General features: G+C 34.3%; 1 protein-coding gene across 1 annotated transcript in view; it reads right to left on the bottom strand.

Annotated features, from left to right (window-relative positions):
• m (miniature) overlaps window positions 1-22372 on the bottom strand; it is a 540138-nt gene that overhangs the window by 5485 nt on the left and 512281 nt on the right. The window contains exons 4-5 of the mRNA XM_069812940.1: window positions 15939-16061; window positions 1837-2399 (exon numbers count right to left, since the gene is read on the bottom strand). Of these exons, the coding sequence (XP_069669041.1) occupies window positions 1837-2399; window positions 15939-16061 (686 nt within the window). The remainder of the gene's footprint in view (window positions 1-1836; window positions 2400-15938; window positions 16062-22372) is intronic.

Raw genomic sequence — 22372 nt, 5'->3', positions numbered from 1 at the left:
TTGTCTTCAGACTGTTCAGTGTTTTCAGTAATATGAAACAAAGGTTATGGAGTGATATATATTACTGTGGATGAAATATAGGTTTGCTACTTCGTTCCTGAAGCAAAAAACCAACTACTTGAATGCTGATCAGAAGGGGAATGTGTGAAGTGTTGCCTTGAAATTGTTCAGTGTTTTCAGTAATATGAAAAAAAGTTTTTGGAGAGATATTATGATGGATGAAATATGGGTTTGCTATTTCGATTCTGAAACAAAAAATCAACTACTTGAGGCTTATTTTAAACCATTTGTTGATGCTTAATACCTACAATGTTTCGAAACTTCATATTTATTTAATTCATCACTAGAGAGCGTATGTGTAAGCATTATTTTCTAATACTTAGGGTATGCAAGCAGAAAAGACAATTGAAACGTAAAAGAGGACGCATAAATCTAGAAAAGGCAGAAAAAAAAGTAATTAAAAACATAAAAAACCTAAGTTTAAGAAAAAAGGATAATATTATTGTGATTCTCTATTCACGAACCTAGATAATACTGATCTTGCCCACAGACTACAGCGTGTTCACAATATCTACGTTCGTTTCATTTGTGACATTAGCAAATTCGATCATGTAACACCGTCACTAGAACTGTTGTCTTAGAATCCACTTAAAGAAAGAAAACACTTCAACTTCAACTCCCTGTTATTACTATTTAAAATAATCCATGGCTCCACACACTCTTACCTAGCATCTCGTCTTGTTCAGCCCACCTTTCACTACTTCGAAACCCGGAACATGTAAGTTACCTTCTGTCTATTCCTTTGCACAGAACATCCTTCTACTCATCATTTTTCAGCATATCCACGCATTTGAAATTTCCTCCCTGACCATGTCAGAGACTGTCGGACAATACCAAAATTAAAATCTAAATTAAAGAATCACATTCTAGTTCATGGAATTGCTTGTTAAACACCTGTCAGGTTGTACAGCATTGGCTTAACCCATAACACATAATATTGTAACTATGCTAATAAGTCATATTGTCAGTTTCAACCTTAATAATTATGTAATGTATTTATAATAATAATAATAATAATAATAATAATAATAATAATAATAATATCTCTATTATCATTACTATCACTATTATTTCAACTAACTTTTTTTCTTGTATTTGCTTAATAAGTGCTCTATAATGTTCTTTGATCCTGTTGATCCTCTATTGGACTTTAATTTCTATTATTTTTGTCACTGTTTGTATTTTTTGTATTTGTACGTGCTATCTGAGAGGATGGAAGATTAGATAGATAGATAGATAGATAGATAGATAGATAGATAGATAGATAGATAGATAGATAGATAGATAGATAGATAGATAGATAACAGATAGATAGATGGGCGGATAGATAGATAGATAGATTAGATAGATAGATAGATTAGATAGATAGATAGATAGATAGATAGATAGATAGATAGATAGATAGATAGATAGATAGATAGATAGATAGATAGATAGATAGATAGATAGATAGATGGGCGGATAGATAGATAGATAGATGGATAGGTAGATAGATGGATAGGTAGATAGATAGGTAGGTAGGTAGATAGATAGATAGATAGATAGATAGATAGATAGATAGATAGATAGATAGATAGATAGATAGATAGATAGATAGATAGATAGATAGATAGATAGATAGATAGATAGATAGATAGATAGATAGATAGATAGATAGATAATTCAAAAGATTAGTTGTGGAATTGTGAAACAGATCTACTTCTTTAAGAACAAGATGAAACAGAATATCGTGAAGAATTTCTGGAGTTCCTCAGTCAGTTCCGTAGTAGTTCTTGCCTGGAAGGGTCGACGCAACATCTCGCGCTCATCGGAATCTTCGACAGGCTTTCGTTCGTGGTCGTGTGTAGGGCGGGCGTGGATGTGCTCCTGAGTCTGGGCTTGCGCATTGGGCGGCCTGGCAGCCGTCGTGATGACCACCGGGAATTGTCCCGCCGCGTGGTCCTCATCCTCGCCCTCGTCATATATAAGCAAGTCGGGGCCCACGGGAGACTCGGGCGCGGGTCGCGGTGGTGCCGACGTCGGCGACGGCTGCGGCTGGTCCTTGCGTTCAAGCGGGCCGTAGTGGGCGTCGTGGTGTGAACCCAGCTGACAGTGGTCCAGACACCCGTGACGACAGATTTCCACTTTACACTTGATGTGTACGCTCAGAGCGTCTGGGAATTTGAATGCGTGGAAGAAGGCATATGTGATGACAGTGGCTCTCTCATCAGCTGCCCGCGCTTTCAGAAACCGGCTGATCATCTTCGGTCTCAAGACGCAGCCCTGGTCGTCCGACAGTTGTATCACGTGACCTCCACCGTCAGATGCTGCACATGACTTTACTCTCATGTCGAACTCTCCTGCAACATGAGTAGAATACAATTATTATTATGGCTTTCAGCTGCAGAGAAAGATTAAGTACATCGTAAGAATGTGACGGATTTGTCGGATCTCGTGCTGCATAGCGTTAGTTACGTGTTTATAAGGTGATAACAGATATTGAAATGACGTGAGAAACCTACATTGAATTTAGGAAGTGGAGTATGTATATCAGTAGGAGCGGATTTTTATGTGCTAAAAATTTAAATATATTTAATTTTTATGTGCTAAAAAGTACGAAAATATTTTCTAAAAATAAAAAAAAATATTTATTTTAAATATGACAAAAATACTTTACTTAGCTTGAAAAGGAAAATGTTAGGCCTACTAGGTACTCACCAACCACACTTGAGTCCGATAGATAGATAGATAGATAGATAGATAGATAGATAGATAGATAGATAGATAGATAGATAGATAGATAGATAGATAGATAGATAGATAGATAGATAGATAGATAGATAGATAGATAGATAGATAGATAGATAGATAGATAGATAGATAGATAGATAGATAGATAGATAGATAGATAGATAGATAGATAGATAGATAGATAGATAGATAGATAGATAGATAGATAGATAGATAGATAGATAGATAGATAGATAGATAGATAGATAGATAGATAGATAGATAGATAGATAGATAGATAGATAGATAGATAGATAGATAGATAGATAGATAGATAGATAGATAGATAGATAGATAGATAGATAGATAGATAGATAGATAGATAGATAGATAGATAGATAGATAGATAGATAGATAGATAGATAGATAGATAGATAGATAGATAGATAGATAGATAGATAGATAGATAGATAGATAGATAGATAGATAGATAGATAGATAGATAGATAGATAGATAGATAGATAGATAGATAGATAGATAGATAGATAGATAGATAGATAGATAGATAGATAGATAGATAGATAGATAGATAGATAGATAGATAGATAGATAGAATGAATGCTAATGCGAGTCATATTTGAAACTGCTGTGCATCGACTGGAGTGGTTTGTAATTTTATGTTTTTTTGACATCCAGACCAGTGTAGTTTAAATGTTGGCAAACAAAGAAACAAATGCTAGGGTAGTGATAAAAATAAACAAATGCTAGGGTAGTGATAAAAATAAACAAATGCTAGGGAAGCGATAAAATTAAACAAATGCTAGGGACGCGATAAATTTGTGCGATAAGGAGCCATGATTGGTTGAAAGACGTCCTTTCATACCGTTTTATTAGTCAAAAGTAGTGTGGCGTAGGTAGTAAAAGTGTAATTGTCATCATAATCAATACAATTTATAAGTCTATCCTAACACGTTGTCTGTGTCAAGTACTAAGGCAAAACTTAATACCTTTATGTCCAATACAAATCTAAAGATAATATTTATTCCACCATGTTATAGTCCAGAAAAAAAAAGATATTAAATATTCGAACACTTTTTTGTACATCACATTTTGAAAACATTTTTTTCATAATATAAGTACTAAGATGAAATGTATTCTAATAATAGGAATACTAAGACAAAATTTATTCAAACGATTTTTTGTTGACCACAATTACTAATATAAAACATGTCCTAATGCATATTTGTCCAATATAACTGAGACAATATCTTTCCCATCATCCGATATCTATCACAATTACCAAGATAAAACCTAAAAACCTAACACAACGCTCTCCTTGTCCAATATAAGAAATAAGATAAAACAATTTTAACGCCATTTAGTCGTACACCGGAATTAAAATCTCATTCTAATATGTTTTGTCCAATTTATAAACTAAGGTAAGACTTGTTCTAATAAAATGAGGCAATTGATCCCAGTGTCTTTTGTCCAAGTACTGAGATAAAACCTGTACCAATAATACTGCCCAGAACATACCTTCCTTCTACATTTTCCGCTGTCTTATCCAGATTCGAACCCGAATTTCGTAGATTGTAAGCCAATGGAGTAAGTAAATTCACCAATTCAAATATTTTGAAATGGCTACAATGCCCGAAAACAGAGAGATACGTAAAGAGGAGTGGGATTATTGTATATTGTCCTCAGTGTATCACTAATTTTTTTACTTGGTTATTTAACGACGATGTATCAAGTACAAGGTTATTTAGCGTCGATGGGATTGGTGATATCGAGATGATATTTGGCGAGATGAGGCCGAGGATTCGCCATAGATTATCTGACATTTGCCTTACGGTTGGGGAAAACCTCGGAAAAATCCACCAGGTAATCAGCCCAAGCAGGAATCGAACCCGCGCCCGAGCGCAACTCCTGATCGGCAGGCAAGCGCCTTAACCGACCGAGCTACGCCGGTGGCTCAACAGTGTATCACCCGTGGCTTGCATGCCACATCTCGTTATCTCGTGTAATGAAGGAGGAAGAGAACCCCAGCGCTAAGTCCATCTGAGAGAACTATTACTCTTATTCCACACCAGCTGACCATATTAAAGTTCGCTGAGTATCCAAGTTTCGAGCAGACAACCCTATGCCCGTGTGCACCATTCTCGATTAAAATTTGACCATGGCTAAGTCGACACTTGACCATCTTCAACGCCAATTTGCGGAGTATCAATCTCGACCAAAGTTAAACAAGCGAGTTGATGATGATCAAATTTGATCACGGGTGTGGGACCGATTATCTTGAATTGAACATGGTCAAGTCGAGAAAACCAAAATGGCGGCACGATTTGACGTACTTGATGGAATTGAAGATGAAATGATGTATCCTGAACACGCAAATCACTGCGGAAATAACAGAATTGGTGTTATTGTAGAAAGAGTAAGTTTGTAGATGAATAATAAAAATGTTTTTTTTTTTTCCCTCAAAATAGACTAATGTTTTATATATGTTTCTACTTTGGAAGATCGGGACTTTACTTGAGGATAAAATATTATTTAGGCCTAACTGTCCAATTTTGTTAACATAATAATAAAATAGTTATTCTATGCCGGTAATAATATAGTAAATCTAAATGACCATTTTGTAGAATGCGAGATTATCACTTATTAGCTATAGATTTGCCGTTTGAAACTATTAGGGCCTATATGACGTTTTTGACAATATTAGGCTATCTTACGCTTGAATTAAGAGAAATTACATGAATACCTTCCTTTCCCTCTTACTCCAAAATTCCAACCTTGTGCACACAAAATAAATTGGCACTAAAAACTTCCTTTTCGTATGCATGATGATGCGTATTCGACATACACAGACGAATTGCTTTTTTTTTTTTTTTTTTTTTTTTTTAATAATTTTTAGCGAGGTATCTGTATATTAAATTTTCCCAAATAAATTATTGGCACTGAAATGTGTCTTTTCGTAAGCAAGATGATGAGCATTCGACAAACACATACACATCTGCTCTTTTTAGTAGCCTATTTCAAGATATTGTCAGTGAGGTATCCGTATACTGAAATTTTCCCAATTATTACCAATAATATGAAATAACCACTGTATAAATTACGTTACAAATATGTGGAATTATGTAAACACGTATAACTCATGTTGAATTGTGAGGTTAAATCCAACCAGGTAGCCTGCTTTTCTCTTAGAGAACTTCCGTCAGTACTTTTATTCTCTAATATGGATGCAGAATTGCTGACGAGTTCTAAAAGAATTCCTACTTCGAACTGTGAGAAGTTCGGTGCTCTTTTCTTTTTTTCTTCAATGATCATTGGAACTTGTTATTTGAAAACTGCAAGGATGTTTGAAACAGTCCGACAAACAAAAACAAAGCGATAATTGACAGAGTGCGTTCGTTCGCTGTTTTCTTCTTCTTATTTCGCTTGTATGGCCTCGGTTACCAAAAAATGTCCATGTAGCCAGCTCAATTTTTTTCTACTATAGCCTCTGACTTATCATTATATCATTATATCATCTATGAAATTACAATATCTTCTTTGGTTTCATAAAAAATCAATATTCCTCATACTTTAATTTTGCTACGTCTAATAAACTTGATTAATATACTTATAATGTCCATATTTGCCGACGCTAGTAATGTTTTAAGACAAGTCGGTAAAGGTATCTTCTTTTGCTGTAATTCCTCATACATTTTTTTCCCTGTGTCTATTATATAATTCACACTCAAAGAAAAGATGTTGATTATTTGGCCTCTTATTTCCACAATGACAATAAGGATTTGAAGTTAATTTAAAAAGAAATATTTTTTCCGGGTTTAGTGTATGATTTACCCTCAATCTATTAATTAAAACTATTTCGTTTCTTTTTAGCTTGTATTTACTAAACTATGGAATGTGTAGCCATCTGTTTTCGAGAGTATATAAATCTGTAGGTGGTTGTAAGTTTTGTTTTAACCATCAGGTTTGATTTTCCGTTTGGAGATTTAGCTTCAGTTTGGGTGTGTAGGTATTGCACGGAAGAAGTATATTTAGCAGTTTTCCTGAGAGTACTGCTCTTTTAGCCAGGTGATCTACATACTAATTATCTCTTATGTTTGAGTGTCCGGGAATCCATGCGAGTGTAATGTCAAAAAATTGCTGGCGGGCTCTCCATAAAAGGAATCTAATATTATTAAGGTACCAATTATCTTTGTTCGATTTAAATGTATATAGATCCAATGTTAAGGACAATGAGTCTGTAAAGATAATTAGTTTGTTGTTCGGTCTGCGATTATTTCCACTAATGTAATATAAAATAGCCTGTCTAATAGCCATTACTTCTGCTAAGAAAATAGAAGTCTCACTCGGGAGCTTATATATCTCATAATAATTTTGGCTGGGAATCCAGAACGCAGCACCAGCTCCTGAATGTTGTTTGGATCCGTCTGTATAAATGTGATCGTAATCCATGAATGCAGACAATTTCTCCTGGAATAGAGAGTTATATAATGCTGAGTTATTCTGTGTTAGTGGATGTTCTATATTTAGAAAATTTAAATGAATAGGAATCTTATAGAATGATGCCAAATACGGAATAATATAACTGGAATGTGTTTTGTTTTTTTAAATATTAGGAACAAATATTTCAACCTGCTGATAACTCTTAACCAATGGAGTATTAAGGAAAAGTTTGCGACTATTTCGAGCCAATCGGCCCAGTAATTTTAGTTTTGGAAGTAGAATATGAGAAATTATTGCAGTTCTCTTAATTATGAACTTATCTGTTGGGAATAATTGAAAACGGTGTAAAATTGGGGATATTGCAGCCGTATGCAAGACCGATTTAATCGGCGTTGTTTTCATTAAGCTTATAGCTATTCTAAGAGCTGTATTTTGAAGTGTATCCAATTCGGATAAATTACGTTTACTAGTACTAGCGAAAGCGAAGCATGCATATTCCATAATTGGTCTAATATATGTCTTGTATATTAATAGCAATAACCCGGGATCTGCTCCCCACCATGTATTGGTTAAGCATTTAATTATATTTAATCTAGGAAGGATTTGGGATTTTATATGTTGAATATGCGTAGTGAATGAAAGCTTCGAATCTACTATTAAGCCCAAGATTTTAACCGACGTTTTGTAAGGAATGACCTCGTTATCTACTTGATATCTTTCTTCGGTGATGTTTCTCGTCCAATTAAATCTGATGTGGGAGCTTTTTGTAGGATTTATGGAAAGTCCAGAAGTGTAAGACCATTTTTCCATATCTCTTATTGCTGTTCCAATTGCGAAGGCTAACCTCTGTGAAGACTTATCTGATTTATAAATTAAGATATCATCGGCGTACATGACAGTTCGTACGTGTGTTGTGAGAATTTTTTCAAGAGGTTGTAAAGCTAAAATAAAAAGTAATGGACTCAAGACAGATCCCTGAGGTATTCCAGTATTCACCTCCCTCGGTTCTGTATCCTCTAAATGGGATTTAATTGTTACAAGTCTATTCGAAAGAAGTTTCCCTATTATGCAGATTATCGGAGACGGTATTCCTATCTTTTCTATTTGCTGAAATAAATATCAAGTACATATATTATCATAAGCCGCTTTTAAATCTAGGCAAATTAAGTCCGTAATCTCCCCTCTATTTCTGGCTAGTGTAATATCAGTTAAAAGAATTGCAAGGCAATCATATGTAGAAGAATTTTTTTGAAAACCAAACTGTAACCTAGGCATTTGATGATTTCTGTGAAGCCAATTTAAAAGTCTATTTTTTAAAATATGTTCAAATAATTTCCGAGTACATGGTAAAAGAGAAATGGGACGATAATGTTCTGGCACCTCAGGCGTTTTATTAGCGTTTAATATTGGTTTTATTAATATATACTTCCATGCATCTGGTATCTCTTGTGTGCGAAGAATATAATTGAAATGTTGAATTAAGAGGCGAAATGCTTCGTCAGGAAAGTGTTTAATCATGTCATAAGTTATCTCATCCTTTCCTGGACTTGTACTCCTACCTGTTTCAAGCACGATCTCTATTTCTCCTTTTTCAATAGGGTGTAATAATATGTGGTCACTGAAACTAAGATCACTCTGAAAGGTATATGGAGAAACGCTCACTGTAAGGGGACATATGTGCTGCTTGATTTCTTCCAGTTGAGTGGAGTTGAGTCCGTGAAGGTCCTGTTATTTTTCAACCTCTTTATTATTTGCCATACTTCCTTTGACCGTGTATCTTTCCTTAATGTATTGTAATACAGACGTGGACAAATTATTAACAAAATTGATTATTTTTATGGCAATTCTGTTTACAAAATTGGCTTTTCAATTTAGACTACATTTGACAATTTTGCATATTTCCATCATTACAGTAGACAGAAATATGCAAAAATGTCAACTGTAGTTTAAATTGAAGAGTCAAGCTTTGTAAAAATATATAATAAAAGTCTTCAATTTTGCTAATAATTTGTAGATTAGCAAAAATGTCAACCGCATTGAAGAGACAAATTTTGTAAAAATATAAAACAAAAATCTTCAGTTTTGTTAATAATTTGGAAATATCCAAAATGTCAACTGTAGTCCAAATTGAAGTATCTAATTTTGCAAAAATATAGAATAAAAACCTTCAGTTTTGCTAATAATTTGTAAATATGCAAAAATATGAAATGTAGTCCAAGTTGAAGAGTTAAATTTTGAAAAAAATACACAATACAAATCTTAAATTTGGCTAATTATTTGGAAATACACAAAAATGTCAACTGTAGCCTAAATTCAAGAATCATATTTTGTAAAAATATATAATAAAAATCTTCAATTTTGCTAATAATTTGTCCACGTCTGTATTGTTTCCACGAATTCCTTTTTTTCTTACGTATAAGTTTTTTCGTTATTGCCGATTGTTTATTAAGTAACATGTAATTTTCTGGCGTCATATTTTTAATATATTGAGATGTTAACTCCTTCCTGAGCTTTATGTTGTCTTTTATATCCTCATCCCACCAAAGAGGAGGGCGGAATCTACTGTTTGGAATTTGTGTTTTAGGGTGTTTACTATCTAAATAATTTTTAATTGTCGCATTGATCTCACATATGCCTTCCGAAACCGGTATGTTCTCCTTTTTATTTAACATATCTTGAAGGGAAATAGAAAAATGTATCCAATCAATATGAGTAATTCCTTTTCTCTTCCGAATCGTATCCTGTACATTCCTACTAAAACAAGACACTCCCACTTCAGTGACAATAGGAAAATGGTCACTGCCCATTGAATCTTTTATAATGTTCCAGTTTGTATACAAAGCCAAAGGAGGTTGCGTAATAGTTAAATTGACTATAGACTGTTCTCCATAAAGTGCAATTAAACGCGTACTATCATTTTGATTTAAAACAACAAGATTTAAAAGTTCAAGTGCCTCATAAAGTTGTTGCCCTCTTTGATCTGTGTGGCTACTGTGCCAACAGGGATGGTGGGAATTAAAATCACCAACTATGATTAGTTGTTCGTTTTGTGGTATTTGTGAAAAAACTGCTTGCCAACTAGTAGTAGATGAGATAACATTAGGAGGTTGGTAAATATTAATTATGTTTACATTTTTCACTCTAATCCCAATAACTTCTACCTCTGGTGGTATATTTGTGAGATGTAATAAGGAATATGGTATACCCTTTCTAACGAGGATTGCTACTCCTCCTCTACCGTCCGTCCTATTCTTTGTATTTAAATTAAAATTTCGAAATTTTGGTAGAAAGAATTGATTTATCCATGTCTCGCATAGGGCTGCAATATCAATCTCTTGTAAAGATAACAAATTTTTTAGCTCTGTTATTTTATGTTTAAGACTGCGACAGTTCCACTGCAGAATTTTTAAATTTACATCTGCCATCGGAGAGTTTAGAAAGGCTAAAAGAAAATATGTATAAATAACCCAATAATAAGTATATATATAAATCTATGTAAGGTTGAAAGGTTATATCTGTCTAAATTTTCTATAGATAGTTTCTGAAGAGAAATACTCTTCATTGTCCTAAATTAAAGAGGATCTTTTGTTTATAGTTTTGGACTAGTTTCTCACTCAATTCTGTGTTCGAAGGATCCATTCTCTGTACGTCTTTTATTAGACGATTTAATATTGAATCAATAAAAGTCTTTGATGGAGTATTTGTTGTATTTGGGGGAACTGGAGCTGTTGTGTCTTCTTGAAGGGCGTGTTGACTATTGTTAACCGTATGTATTTTGGATGTACTATCTAATAGTAAGGTCTGTCTCTGAGATCTAGTGGGAATACCGACCCTGCCCGGTTGGGATTTGTAGAAATGTTGAAAAGGATTTTCTTTGGAGTTTCTTTGGCCTGGAACTGTGGGTAAATCTACCCGTGTTCGCTTACGCGGAGTACTCTGTGTTAGAGGGGTAGGAAAATGTTGGGTGGATTGTGTCTGGCTAGGAAGAACTGATGGCAATTGTGGGAAATCTTTTTCCGTTACTGCTGAATACGTCCTTTCTTGCTTTGAATCAATCTCTCTTGCTTCATGAAAGGATATATTAAGTTCTGTCATCTTCTTTTTAATATTGAGTTGGGATTTCATCATCACACACTTTTCACTAGTCGCTAAGTGATCCAAGGAACAATTACAACATCGCAATTTTGAACTTGAACAATTAGTCAAGGTATGATTTTCTCCACACTTCACACATCTGGATTGTCCTCTGCACTGTTTTTCGTGATGTCCATATCTCTGGCAATTTTTGCATTGTAGAACAGGAAATCTATATTTCTCTACCTCGTATCTAACAAAGTATAACGTAATATACCAAGGTAGATTTTGTGCTTCAAAAGTAATCTTTCATTGTTTGAGTTGGAATAAATTTCACCTCTTCCCCTACGTACATCTTTTTATAAAAGCGTTCTATTTTGTATACCTTTTCCGAACTATTTATGTCCTTTTGTATCTCTTCGATAGAAATTGAAGTGTCGACTCCTCGTATTACACCGATGGAAGTAACTCTATGTTTAGGAATAAAGGCCACCAATTTCTCTGTTTCTAGTACTTTGTCTTCTAGGAATTTATTAGCTGCCTGTGCTGTTGTAAAGTTGATCTGCAGTCTATTTCTGCCTAATCTTTTAATTTCTTGAATATCTTTGTGTTCTCTTTTAAATAATAATCGTCCTATTTTCAGTGGGTGTAAATTGCCTGTATTATTGTCTTGAGATTGGACATATACTGCATATGGTCCTCTTGAATTCTGTGCGTAATATATTACCGGTAACTTTTGCGATTGTGTGTTAGATATAGAAGTGGAATTTAGTTCCTCGGTCTCCATTTTTTGTGTTGTTTCTTTCTCTAATGTATAGTTATGTAATGAGTTTAGGTCCCCATCCCTAACAGATGGGGTGTACCCCGTTGTATTTCGTTAATATTCAAAAAACTTCAGTGAGTGTATGTAATATTATATATTGAGAGAAGAAAAATAAAAAAAGAAAGGAACGAATTACAAATTAACACAACTAAATTTATAGAAACGTCTTCAAATAACACTGTTCACTCTCAATAAGCACTATAAGATGTTTCCACTCTGAAAGCACTTACGGAACTCTGGTCGCTGTTTTATACGCGGTAACCTAGCGCTCAGATGATTCTTCTCAAGTGAGCGCACCGTCAGCTGACGGTACTGAGTTGATCGAGGGAAAATGTCGGTGCACCGCATCTGTAACTTAATCGTTGTCAAGAATTAACCATGTTTCCATGATTGTGATAAACGGGCTAAATGATCGAGAATGGTGCACACGGCCACTAGTGTTCCGTAGACCAACTCTCTGCATGCCTGCGATCGGGAAATGCTATGGAATGATGGAAATAGGATGGATTGATGTTGATGTCTAGCGTGGAGAAAAACCCCAACTTCGACCTTTCCGCCATAAGCATCAAAACTCGCAAGCCTGAACGGGACTCGCATCCGAACCATCTGCTTCACAGGCCAAAGGTCGAATCAAGCCGCCGCAGAAACTTGCATACAACATACTACTATATAAATAGCCTACCACTGGTCAACAAAATTAAACATTTTTTTGTTAAAAGATAAAGAAAGAGTGATTCTTACAGCATTTTTCGTACTGATTTCAAATATGTTTTTTCTACCACGCAGGGTTTTTGAGTAATTACTGTATATGAAATGCAATTAAAATGTTTCTATTATTGACACCTTGTAACATTTTACCTAAAATGTGTGTGAAATAGTTTTTAGGCTCTACTTCGCTTGGAAAACCTCCTTTGAATGACCAGCAGTAGTATATCAGATTATTTGGGCTTCATTTTCCCTGGTAGCGCCTTTCCATGTCAGAAAAATCCTGATGAAAACGCTCCCCGTGTTCGTCGTTCACTACCCGAAGGTTTTGAGGAAAGAAACATAGATGAGAAGCCAAGAAGTTATTTTGAGAGATATATTACACCCCATCACATTACAGTTCTGAATCAGCTCGCTGACAAGTTCTCTGTAATCTTCTGATCTGTGGTTCCTAGAAAGTAACAGTCTGTTGAATGATCCTTAGGTTCCCGGCATATAGTTGGAACTGGAAGAGGCATATGACGGGATCCTTTTAGCCTACTAGGTAATAGAATTACATGTAGCACAACAGATTTTAAGGTTTTATCAAATTAAGTTTCATTGTTATCCACATCCATCAGATTACAAGCATCGGATTACTATCAATTTTACTATCAATTTTATCTTTGCAGTTGTCAGCAATGCGTAGGCCTATATAAAGCATTATTGTAAATTCATTCCTAATATCAGAATTGATTTTGTCTCACTATACCAAAGAAAAAATATGTAACAATTAATTACGGAAAATAATATGAAGTATGCAATATTTCTCATAATATGCAGCTTTGATATATTTACATTAAATATTAATCTACATTTCTTAAGTGTTTAATATATTACTCCACATTAGTAACTCACGTTTTAAACAATAGTAAGAATCCCGCTATGTTAATATTAGTATACTAGCCGTACCCGTGCGCTCCGCTGCACCCTTTAGAAATATATATAAAGTAATTACATAATTAAAATAGGACATTTGATAGAAGGATAAAGCGTTTAATATGTACTTAATTTAAATTGTATTTAAATAATTAAAATGCGATCATTTTGTTCCGAGAGCACTCATTTGGTGCAATGACATTCCTTTAACATGTTTCTTAATTTTTATTACATGCAACCATAGTTTAATTAACATTGACATCATTTAGACTTAATGTGTAGGCCTATACTTTATTTTACTTGCTATATGTTTCCATTGAATTATGGTAATAACTTAATTTTAACCCTTGTTTATATGTATTCAGTACATGGCGCTTGGCCCACTATGGTTCTGAACCCTTCAAATAACTTAAATAACTTAAATTACATTATATTATATTATATTATATTATATTATATTATATTATATTATATTATATTATATTATATTATATTATATTATTTTATATTATATAAAAAGTGTGTTGATAACGGATGTACTCCGATAAGTAAGTTTTAATTTGTTATGGCGGCTCTTGAATCTCAGGAGGAACAACTTTTACAACAGCGCAACATAATCTGCTTGGCTCATTACCCCATTTTTTTGCACTGCATTTAATGCATTATGTATTTTATGTATCTTAACACGATTCAATTGAGCATAGTTAAAATTTTGATTATAAAATAATGGAATACTAAGCTAACATACTATTACTGCGTACTAAATCAATACACTCTCGTTGTTCGTTAATTCTCAGAGATTAGAATGAATGTGTACATAAACATTATTTTAATAAATACAGGAAACGAATATACAGAATAGCCTATCAAGTTTTCTGTGCATAAGAAGCTATCTTACCTGTCCTCAATTCACTCAGAAGTTACTGTAATATCATTATAGCAGTATGTCCATCTAGAGAAACTACACTTTCCAATGGTGAAATAATAATTAATTATACAAATCGGTTAATTTAGCTTCCGATATTACTTCATACAAACACAGAAACATTCTCTGTAGGCTATCTTTCATGGCTTTCGATTGTTGTCCAAGGCCCCTTATAGACGAAGTCATTTGTTTCTTATTTCATTACAATCCTTAGATGGCAGTTATTTTAATTTTAAAACTCATTTATCTCATTAAATATCAGTCCTATCAAAATTTTTCAAAGAATAATACTTATCGGAAATGATTTTTAAGAAACTTTTGTTACGTAATATTTTTCACAAAAATCAATAATAAGCGAGATATTTCGATTTTTTAAATAATGTATTTTGAATGCCATGTAGCCTAAAATCTAAGTTACAACGAACTTAATTTATATTCCAATTTTCATCGAAATCCGTTCAGCCATTATCGCGTGAAAAGGTAACAAACATCCAGACAGACAAACAGACAGACAGACAAACAAACAAAAATTTCAAAAAAGCGATTTTCGGTTTCAGGGTGGTTAATTATATATGTTAGGACAAATTATTTTTGTAAAATCGAAAATTACCAGAAAAATTTCGACTACAGATTTATTATAGATGTGGACGTAATTCCATCCCGCTCCGCTAGATGTCAGGACCGCGATATTTCTCACTCACGGCAATGCTGCTTTATACAGCTGTCCGGTATTATTATAGTAAAGTATTTGTTTTAACTAGAGCAGTAAAAATTCGCCTGTATGCTTTCAGAGTCAACTAACCACAAACGTAAAAGAATTGTTTATGTGATTTACACAATATGTCGAGGTAGGTTTCATTTTATAAGATACTTTTACCATGCTTAAAATTAGGATAAAGAAAACATGGGTTAATGAAACTTGTTTCATGAATGTAAGTTCAAACTCAACTGAGAATAATTAATACCAACTCTCACAGTCTTATGAGGAATAACATTTATTTTTATGAATTCTGACTTCACAGACAAAAAGGATCTAAAGTTATAGGTCAATAAGTAATAAAATTATGAAATATTTTCTTTCCATTAGCATATTAAGGACTGTAAATAGCAATAAGAATAAATCAATTTATCTAAAATTACAAAAAAATGGTGGGTGATAAAAATTCTGACTTCACTTTTGGAATCATCGGATGAAATTACATATGAAACGGTAGAAATTTTACATTTAACAAAATCACTGTTGACCAGTGTAATTCATTGCTTACCGCGGTAATCGTTAATAGCTACAACGAGGGTAAGCATCGAGCCAAGAGGCACAATCCCGCTGACTGGAGGTGCCCAGGGTCCTTTTCCATGTTGGATCTCCATCCAGCAGTCCACATTGTCACCTGTAGCGGAGCACAGTAATATTTAATTTAAGATTAAGCAAATATATAAATACTATGCTGCACACAGGTGAATAAATAAATAAATAAATAAATGAATAAATGAATAAATACATTAATAATTGCGAAAGGTATGGTTAACAGGTCTTTAACTATGCAAAGAAAGCTTGATCGTGATAAGAAAAGATAAGATTTATTTCTAACATTAATCAAATATACAGAAAAGAAGAAACAGCTATTGTCAAATAATACATAGGAACATTGCAATTTCAATTAAAAAAGTGGCTAGAATCTTACAGTAACAGTGTAATAAGCTTATGTTTTTAACCATTTGGAAATTATTTTACTAGACAAATATATCTGCAGTTTATGAAAGATAGTTTAAAAGTTTAACTTACATACATGGCTATTGGTTGTCTACACTGCGATATATTTATATCCTGCTCATTTGTAGTCTCACACTTATGATAAAGACAACATTATTACATTTTTTTTGTTTATGCTCTCTGACATGAACCAAATTAAATTACTGCTGTTCGTAATTTTCCTATGAATTTTGTTGTTTTCATTTGTACCTATTATATTTATAAAAATATACAAAATGTAAATAAATCTCATGACTGTGACATTCCTTGTAGAGGGAATATAAAAATGTTATGCAAAAAAAAAAAACAAAAGAGCAAAAGTATCTGATAGAAATTAATTACAGAAGAATAGTTAGCATTAGTCTTGTGTATGATATTTCAATTTTATCAGACTCTGAGAAGGATATGAAAATAATATTACATATAAGGGACAATCAATAAATTTCCGGACTGCCCTGGATGTAGGCAACGCATAGGTCGAAGGAAACGAAGAAGTTATCTAAAACGAGGGAAACGCCTGTAATATATACTAAATGCATCACTTGAGAGGTAGAGAAGTAGGCCAACCTTGAGTGCGTATATGGATAGATTACAGGAAATATTGCAATAGATTCTTGACATGTTTGCACAAAATCACGTTAAAAGCTCAGTTCTTACAGAAAATCTCTTGCTGTTTCATAGACTGACTCAACAGGCATGGAAGCAAAGATATTCAGTGACACGCACATGTATGTTTAACGATACAATAGCCTAAATACAAGTGCAGTTCGGAAATATATTGATTGCATCTTGTATACTATTGTCAATTTTAAATAAATCGAAACTTAATATGTGAGTAAATGTTAAGAGGACCAAACTATTAGTAGAGACTAAAACTCCGAAACTTCTTGTCAACATAAAAACTGGAAATATTGAAATACAAGAAGTTAATTTGTTGTGTTATCATGGCAGCTTTATTATACATAGTAATAATAAAAGTTTTCACTAATAAAATACTGGTACTGAAATGCCGCCACACAACACTCAAATAGAGAAAAGGTTCATGAAAAATGTATTTCGAGTTTGTGATTATATGGACGAGATAGTTTACAATTTATGAAGCAAGAAAAGAATCGTGTACAAGCCAGAAAAAGTATTCAGCATTTATTTTTAAGCACTACATAAGTATTAGTGTTCATACATCTGTAACATATATCTTTAATGTATTTCATCAAATCAACGAACACTGCATTATTGACCTAATATGTGTATTTTATCATTAAATACTACATAAGTAAATTTTAAATACTTCATAAATAAATAATACATTTCCGTGGCTTATAGACAATTCTTTTCTTGCTTTATAATTTGTCAACTATCGCTTCGACATATGCAGAATGTTGAAAATAAACTGTACAGCTTAAGCGTCAAAAGTTGAAGTTTTGACAAGGGTAAATGCAAGCAGAAAAATAATGAAGGCGTTAGAGAACATAAAAATAAAATTCATTGGTCATACAATCAGACAGAACACAATTTTAGTTATTATAGTGTAGGAGTATACTATTGAGCCATTTATTCCAGAACCCACCACACTTTCTGAAGTCGAAATTGCGATACAAAAGATGAAAAGGTACGAGTCTCCAGGTATCGATCAAATTCCACCAGAATTAATACAAGAGGGTGGAAACGCATTATATAGTGAAATTTATAAGTTTGTACTTGCTATTTTGGAAAAGCAAATTGTATCAGAACAATGGAGTTCACCTATCTTTAAGAAGGGGAAAAGACTAACTGTAGCAACTTTCGAGAAATATCACTTTATTGATATCGTACAAAATTTTGTTCAATATTCTTTTGAGAAGATTAACTCCATAAGTAGATGAAATTATTGGGGATCAGCAGTGTGATTTTAGGCGTAATAGATCGACTATTGATCAGATTTATTTTTGTATTAGAGAGATATTGAAGAAAAAAAAGGGAGTTTAAGGGCACAGTACATTAGTTATTCATAGATTTCAAAAAGGCATATGACTCGGTTAAAATAGAAATTTTATATATATTCTTATTGAATTTGGTAGTCCCAAGCAACTACTTGGATTAATTATAATGTCTCGGTGAAACATACAGAGTCCGTATAGGCCAGTTTCTATCTGATGTTTTCCAATTCACTACCGGCTAAAGCAAAAGATGCACCATCACCTTTACTTCTTTAACTTTGCTCTAGAATATGCCATTATAGCCACCGGCGTAGCTCAGTCGGTTAAGGCGCTTGCCTGCCGGTCTGAAGTTGCGTTCGGGCGCGGGTTCGATCCCCGCTTGGGCTGATTACCTGGTTGGGTTTTTTCCGAGGTTTTCCCCAACCGTAAGGCGAATGCCAGGTAATCTATGGCAAATCCTCGGCCTCATCTCGCCAAATACCATCTCGCTCTCACCAATCTCATCGACGCTAAATAACCTCGTAGTTGATACAGCGTCGTTAAATAGCCAAAAAAAAAAATGCTATTATGAAAGTCCAGAATAACAGACAGGGTTTGGAATTGAACAGGTTACATCAGCTGCTTGTTTATACGGATGACGTGAATATGTTAGGAGAAAATACATAAAAGATTAGGAAAAACAAGGGAATTTTACTTGAAGCAAGTAATGGGTAGGTTTGGAAGTAAATCCCAAACATACAAAGTATATGATTATGTCTCATGACCAGAGCATAATACGAAATATAAATAGAAAAAATTGGAAATTTATCCTTTGAAGAGGTGGAAAAATTAAAATACCTTAGAGCAACAGTAACAAATAAAAATGACATTCGAGGGGAAATTAAACCTCAGAATGAATACGGGAAATGCCTGTTATTATTCGGTTGAGAAGCTTTTGTCATCTAGTCTGCTTTAAAAATCTGAAAGTTAGAATTTATAAAACAGTTAGGTCGGTTGAACTCTGACTTTGAGAGAGGAATAGAGGCTAAGGATGTTCGAGAATAAGGCGCTTAGGAAAATATTTGGGACTGAAAGTGATGAAATTACAGGAGACTAGAGAAAGTTACATAATGTAGAGCTGCACGAATTGTATTCGTCACCTAACATAATTAGGAATATTAAATCCAGACGTTTGAGATAGACAGGGATGTAACACGTATGGGTATGGTTGTAAAAACTTGGACTCTCACTTTGAGAGAAGAACAGAGATTAAGGGTGTTTGAGAATAAGGTTCTTAGGAAAATATTTAGGGCTAAGAGGGATGAAATTACAGGAGAATAGATAAAGTTACACAACGCAGAACTGCACGCATTATCGACCAGACATAACTATTAGGAATATTAAAACCAGACGTTTGAGATGGTCAGGGCATGTAACATGTATGGGTGAATCCAGAAATGCGTATGGAGTGTTAGTTGGGGATCTGAGGGAAAAATACCTTTTGGAACGAATGGCGGGCTTACTATATGAGGGCGGTAATGAATCTTCGGATTCGGTAAAAGCCATTTGTAAGTAGACCTAAGTAAGTAGAACGAAATACTTGGCAAGAAAGAAGAGGAAGACCGAAGAGAAAATACATCAAAGATATGTTCAGTAGAATGAATTGCAACAAGTATGAAGGTATATAAGAAGGGAAGAGGAAAGTGAAACAGACAAGGCAAAGTGATTACTGTAGGAGAACAATGAAGGAAACGAAAGAAAGTAAAGTGAATAAAAATAATAATAATAATAATAATAATAATAATAATAATAATAATAATAATAATACGATAATGATCAATATGAAGTATACAAAAGAGATTCGAACAACCAAATGAAGGAAAGACGTAAGAATAATGAAAACTAAGGTGAAGATTAAGCTGGATAAAGGTGTTTTGGAAATATATTGGAACGAAGAAGATTTTCAGTTTATTTAGAATAGGCCTGCACAAGATTTGCGCTCTCCGAGCCGGCTCACAACTCATGAGCGGAATGCAGATTATTATCTGCGCTCTGTATAAGGGTGGACTGGAAGAAGGGGTGATCTCGTACAACATATACATAAAAGGAAGTACTATTAGGAGTGCTTATGAAATGAATTCCCGTTCAGTGTTTGCAAAACTATCTTGGACTATTATTAATTAATCAAGAAATATTTATTTTACAGAAATAATTGAAATTCTAAAGCTACTTAAATGTACAATATCATTTCGTTATAATTTTATTTATCAGTACATCAAAACGAGGTTTTATGCTGTTGGCAGCTGAAAGGAACAGTAGCCTACTGATCGTAATGAAACATCAGTTACAGATGTTCGATGTCTGCCTTTATTAAAGGTGATTGTACAGGGTGCGTCAGAAAGAACGGATGGATTTCAAACTATCGATACGCAGCGAGGGGAGGGATAGAGTGAGGGGGACCACGACTGTTGGGTCAGCGAGAGAATGCAGTTTCAGTTGAAAACATGGTGTTGGTCTGGTGTACAACGTGCTTTCATAACAGAGACATTTTTTAAAAATGAAGAGTCTGTGATCGCTTCTCAGGACTCATTTCGACATCGGACGTCACGCTAGGATTCCAACTCGGAATACAATTTTGCGGTGGGTGGCTTCGTTTCGTATCACATGTTCAACATTAAAGAAGAAATCACCTGGACGAACACGGAGCACGTGTACTCCTGCAAATATGGAGACAGACAGTAGGTTGTCCGGCCACCTCAACGATCAGCCCGCAAACATGCTATTGCACTGAGATTGTCCGAGGCTACGGTAAGATCTCGACGAACTGAAGACGGCGATTCGTGAAGAAATCGCGGCAATCCCACCAGCTATGACTGTGAAAGTGACGGCGAACTTCAGAAAACGCCTCGATGCCTGTATCGAAAGCCAAGGACATTATATGGATGATGTTGTATACCATAAATAAACTGCATGTATTGGTGAATCTGTTGATAACAACAAATTTTTTATTTGATGAATCCTTACAATTTTCTTGCCCTGTGAAATCCATCCGTTCTTTCTGACGCACCCTGTAGAAAACAGTTGCTTACAAATATAAATGTTGAGCCAAACGTAGCAATCATTTTCACAGCCAGCCTTTGTAGTCGTGGATATTATTGCTAATGTTTAGTCTTGTAAAACTCAACCAGGCTAGTAGTATTATTCAAACGATCTTTAGCCCTTAGGCCAAATTGAAGATCAATAAGTCCGAGCTGTAAATCGTTAAATGTTATGTTTTATTTAACGACGCTCGCAACTGCTGAGGTTATATGAGCACACTTAAATGCAATCGTCCTGGTCCGGAATCGAACCCGCAACCTCGGGCATAGAAGGCCAGCGCTATACCAACTGCGCCAACCAGGCCCATCTGTAACTTATATGACATTGTTTCAATTAGTGTAGAAGGAATTTATTATGATAACTTCTTTCCAATTAAGACAAGACTTTTAGTAGGTTATTTTACTACGCTTTATCAACAGCTTATCTTATTTAGCGTCTGAATGAGAAGAAGGTGATAATGCCGGTGAAATAAGTCCGGGGTCCAACACCGAAAGTTACTCAACGTTTGCTCATACAGGGTTGAGGGAAAACCCCGGAAAAACCTCAACCAGGTAACTTGTACCGACCGGGAATCGAACCCTGGCCACCTGGTTTTGCGGCTAGACGCGTTAACCGTTACTCCACAGGTGTGGACCTTAAGACAAGATCTTGGAACGTAGAATTAAATTCATTTTGAATTTCAATTAATATTTACACATAATCGTTTAACATAGCTTCATCACGAGCAGTTTCTATCGTTCGAAAGTAAGCCATATTACCTTCCCGAAACTGACTTACGAAAAGTGTAAGTTTACGACTGAAATCCCGTAATTTATTCAACATGTCAACACTGAGCTGACCTTTTCCATGAAGAGAGATATTTAAATTGTTGAAGATTAATATCTTTAGTATCTTTATGTCTGGACTCGTAATGACGCATTATGTTACTTTTCTTTCTACCTTTCAAAATGTTGTG

The sequence above is a fragment of the Periplaneta americana genome, chromosome 16 (assembly GCF_040183065.1).
Source record: "Periplaneta americana isolate PAMFEO1 chromosome 16, P.americana_PAMFEO1_priV1, whole genome shotgun sequence".
Classification (NCBI taxonomy): domain Eukaryota; kingdom Metazoa; phylum Arthropoda; class Insecta; order Blattodea; family Blattidae; genus Periplaneta; species Periplaneta americana.
The sequence above is the reverse complement of the archived record's forward strand: the minus strand, read 5'-3'. Positions and strand labels throughout refer to the sequence as shown.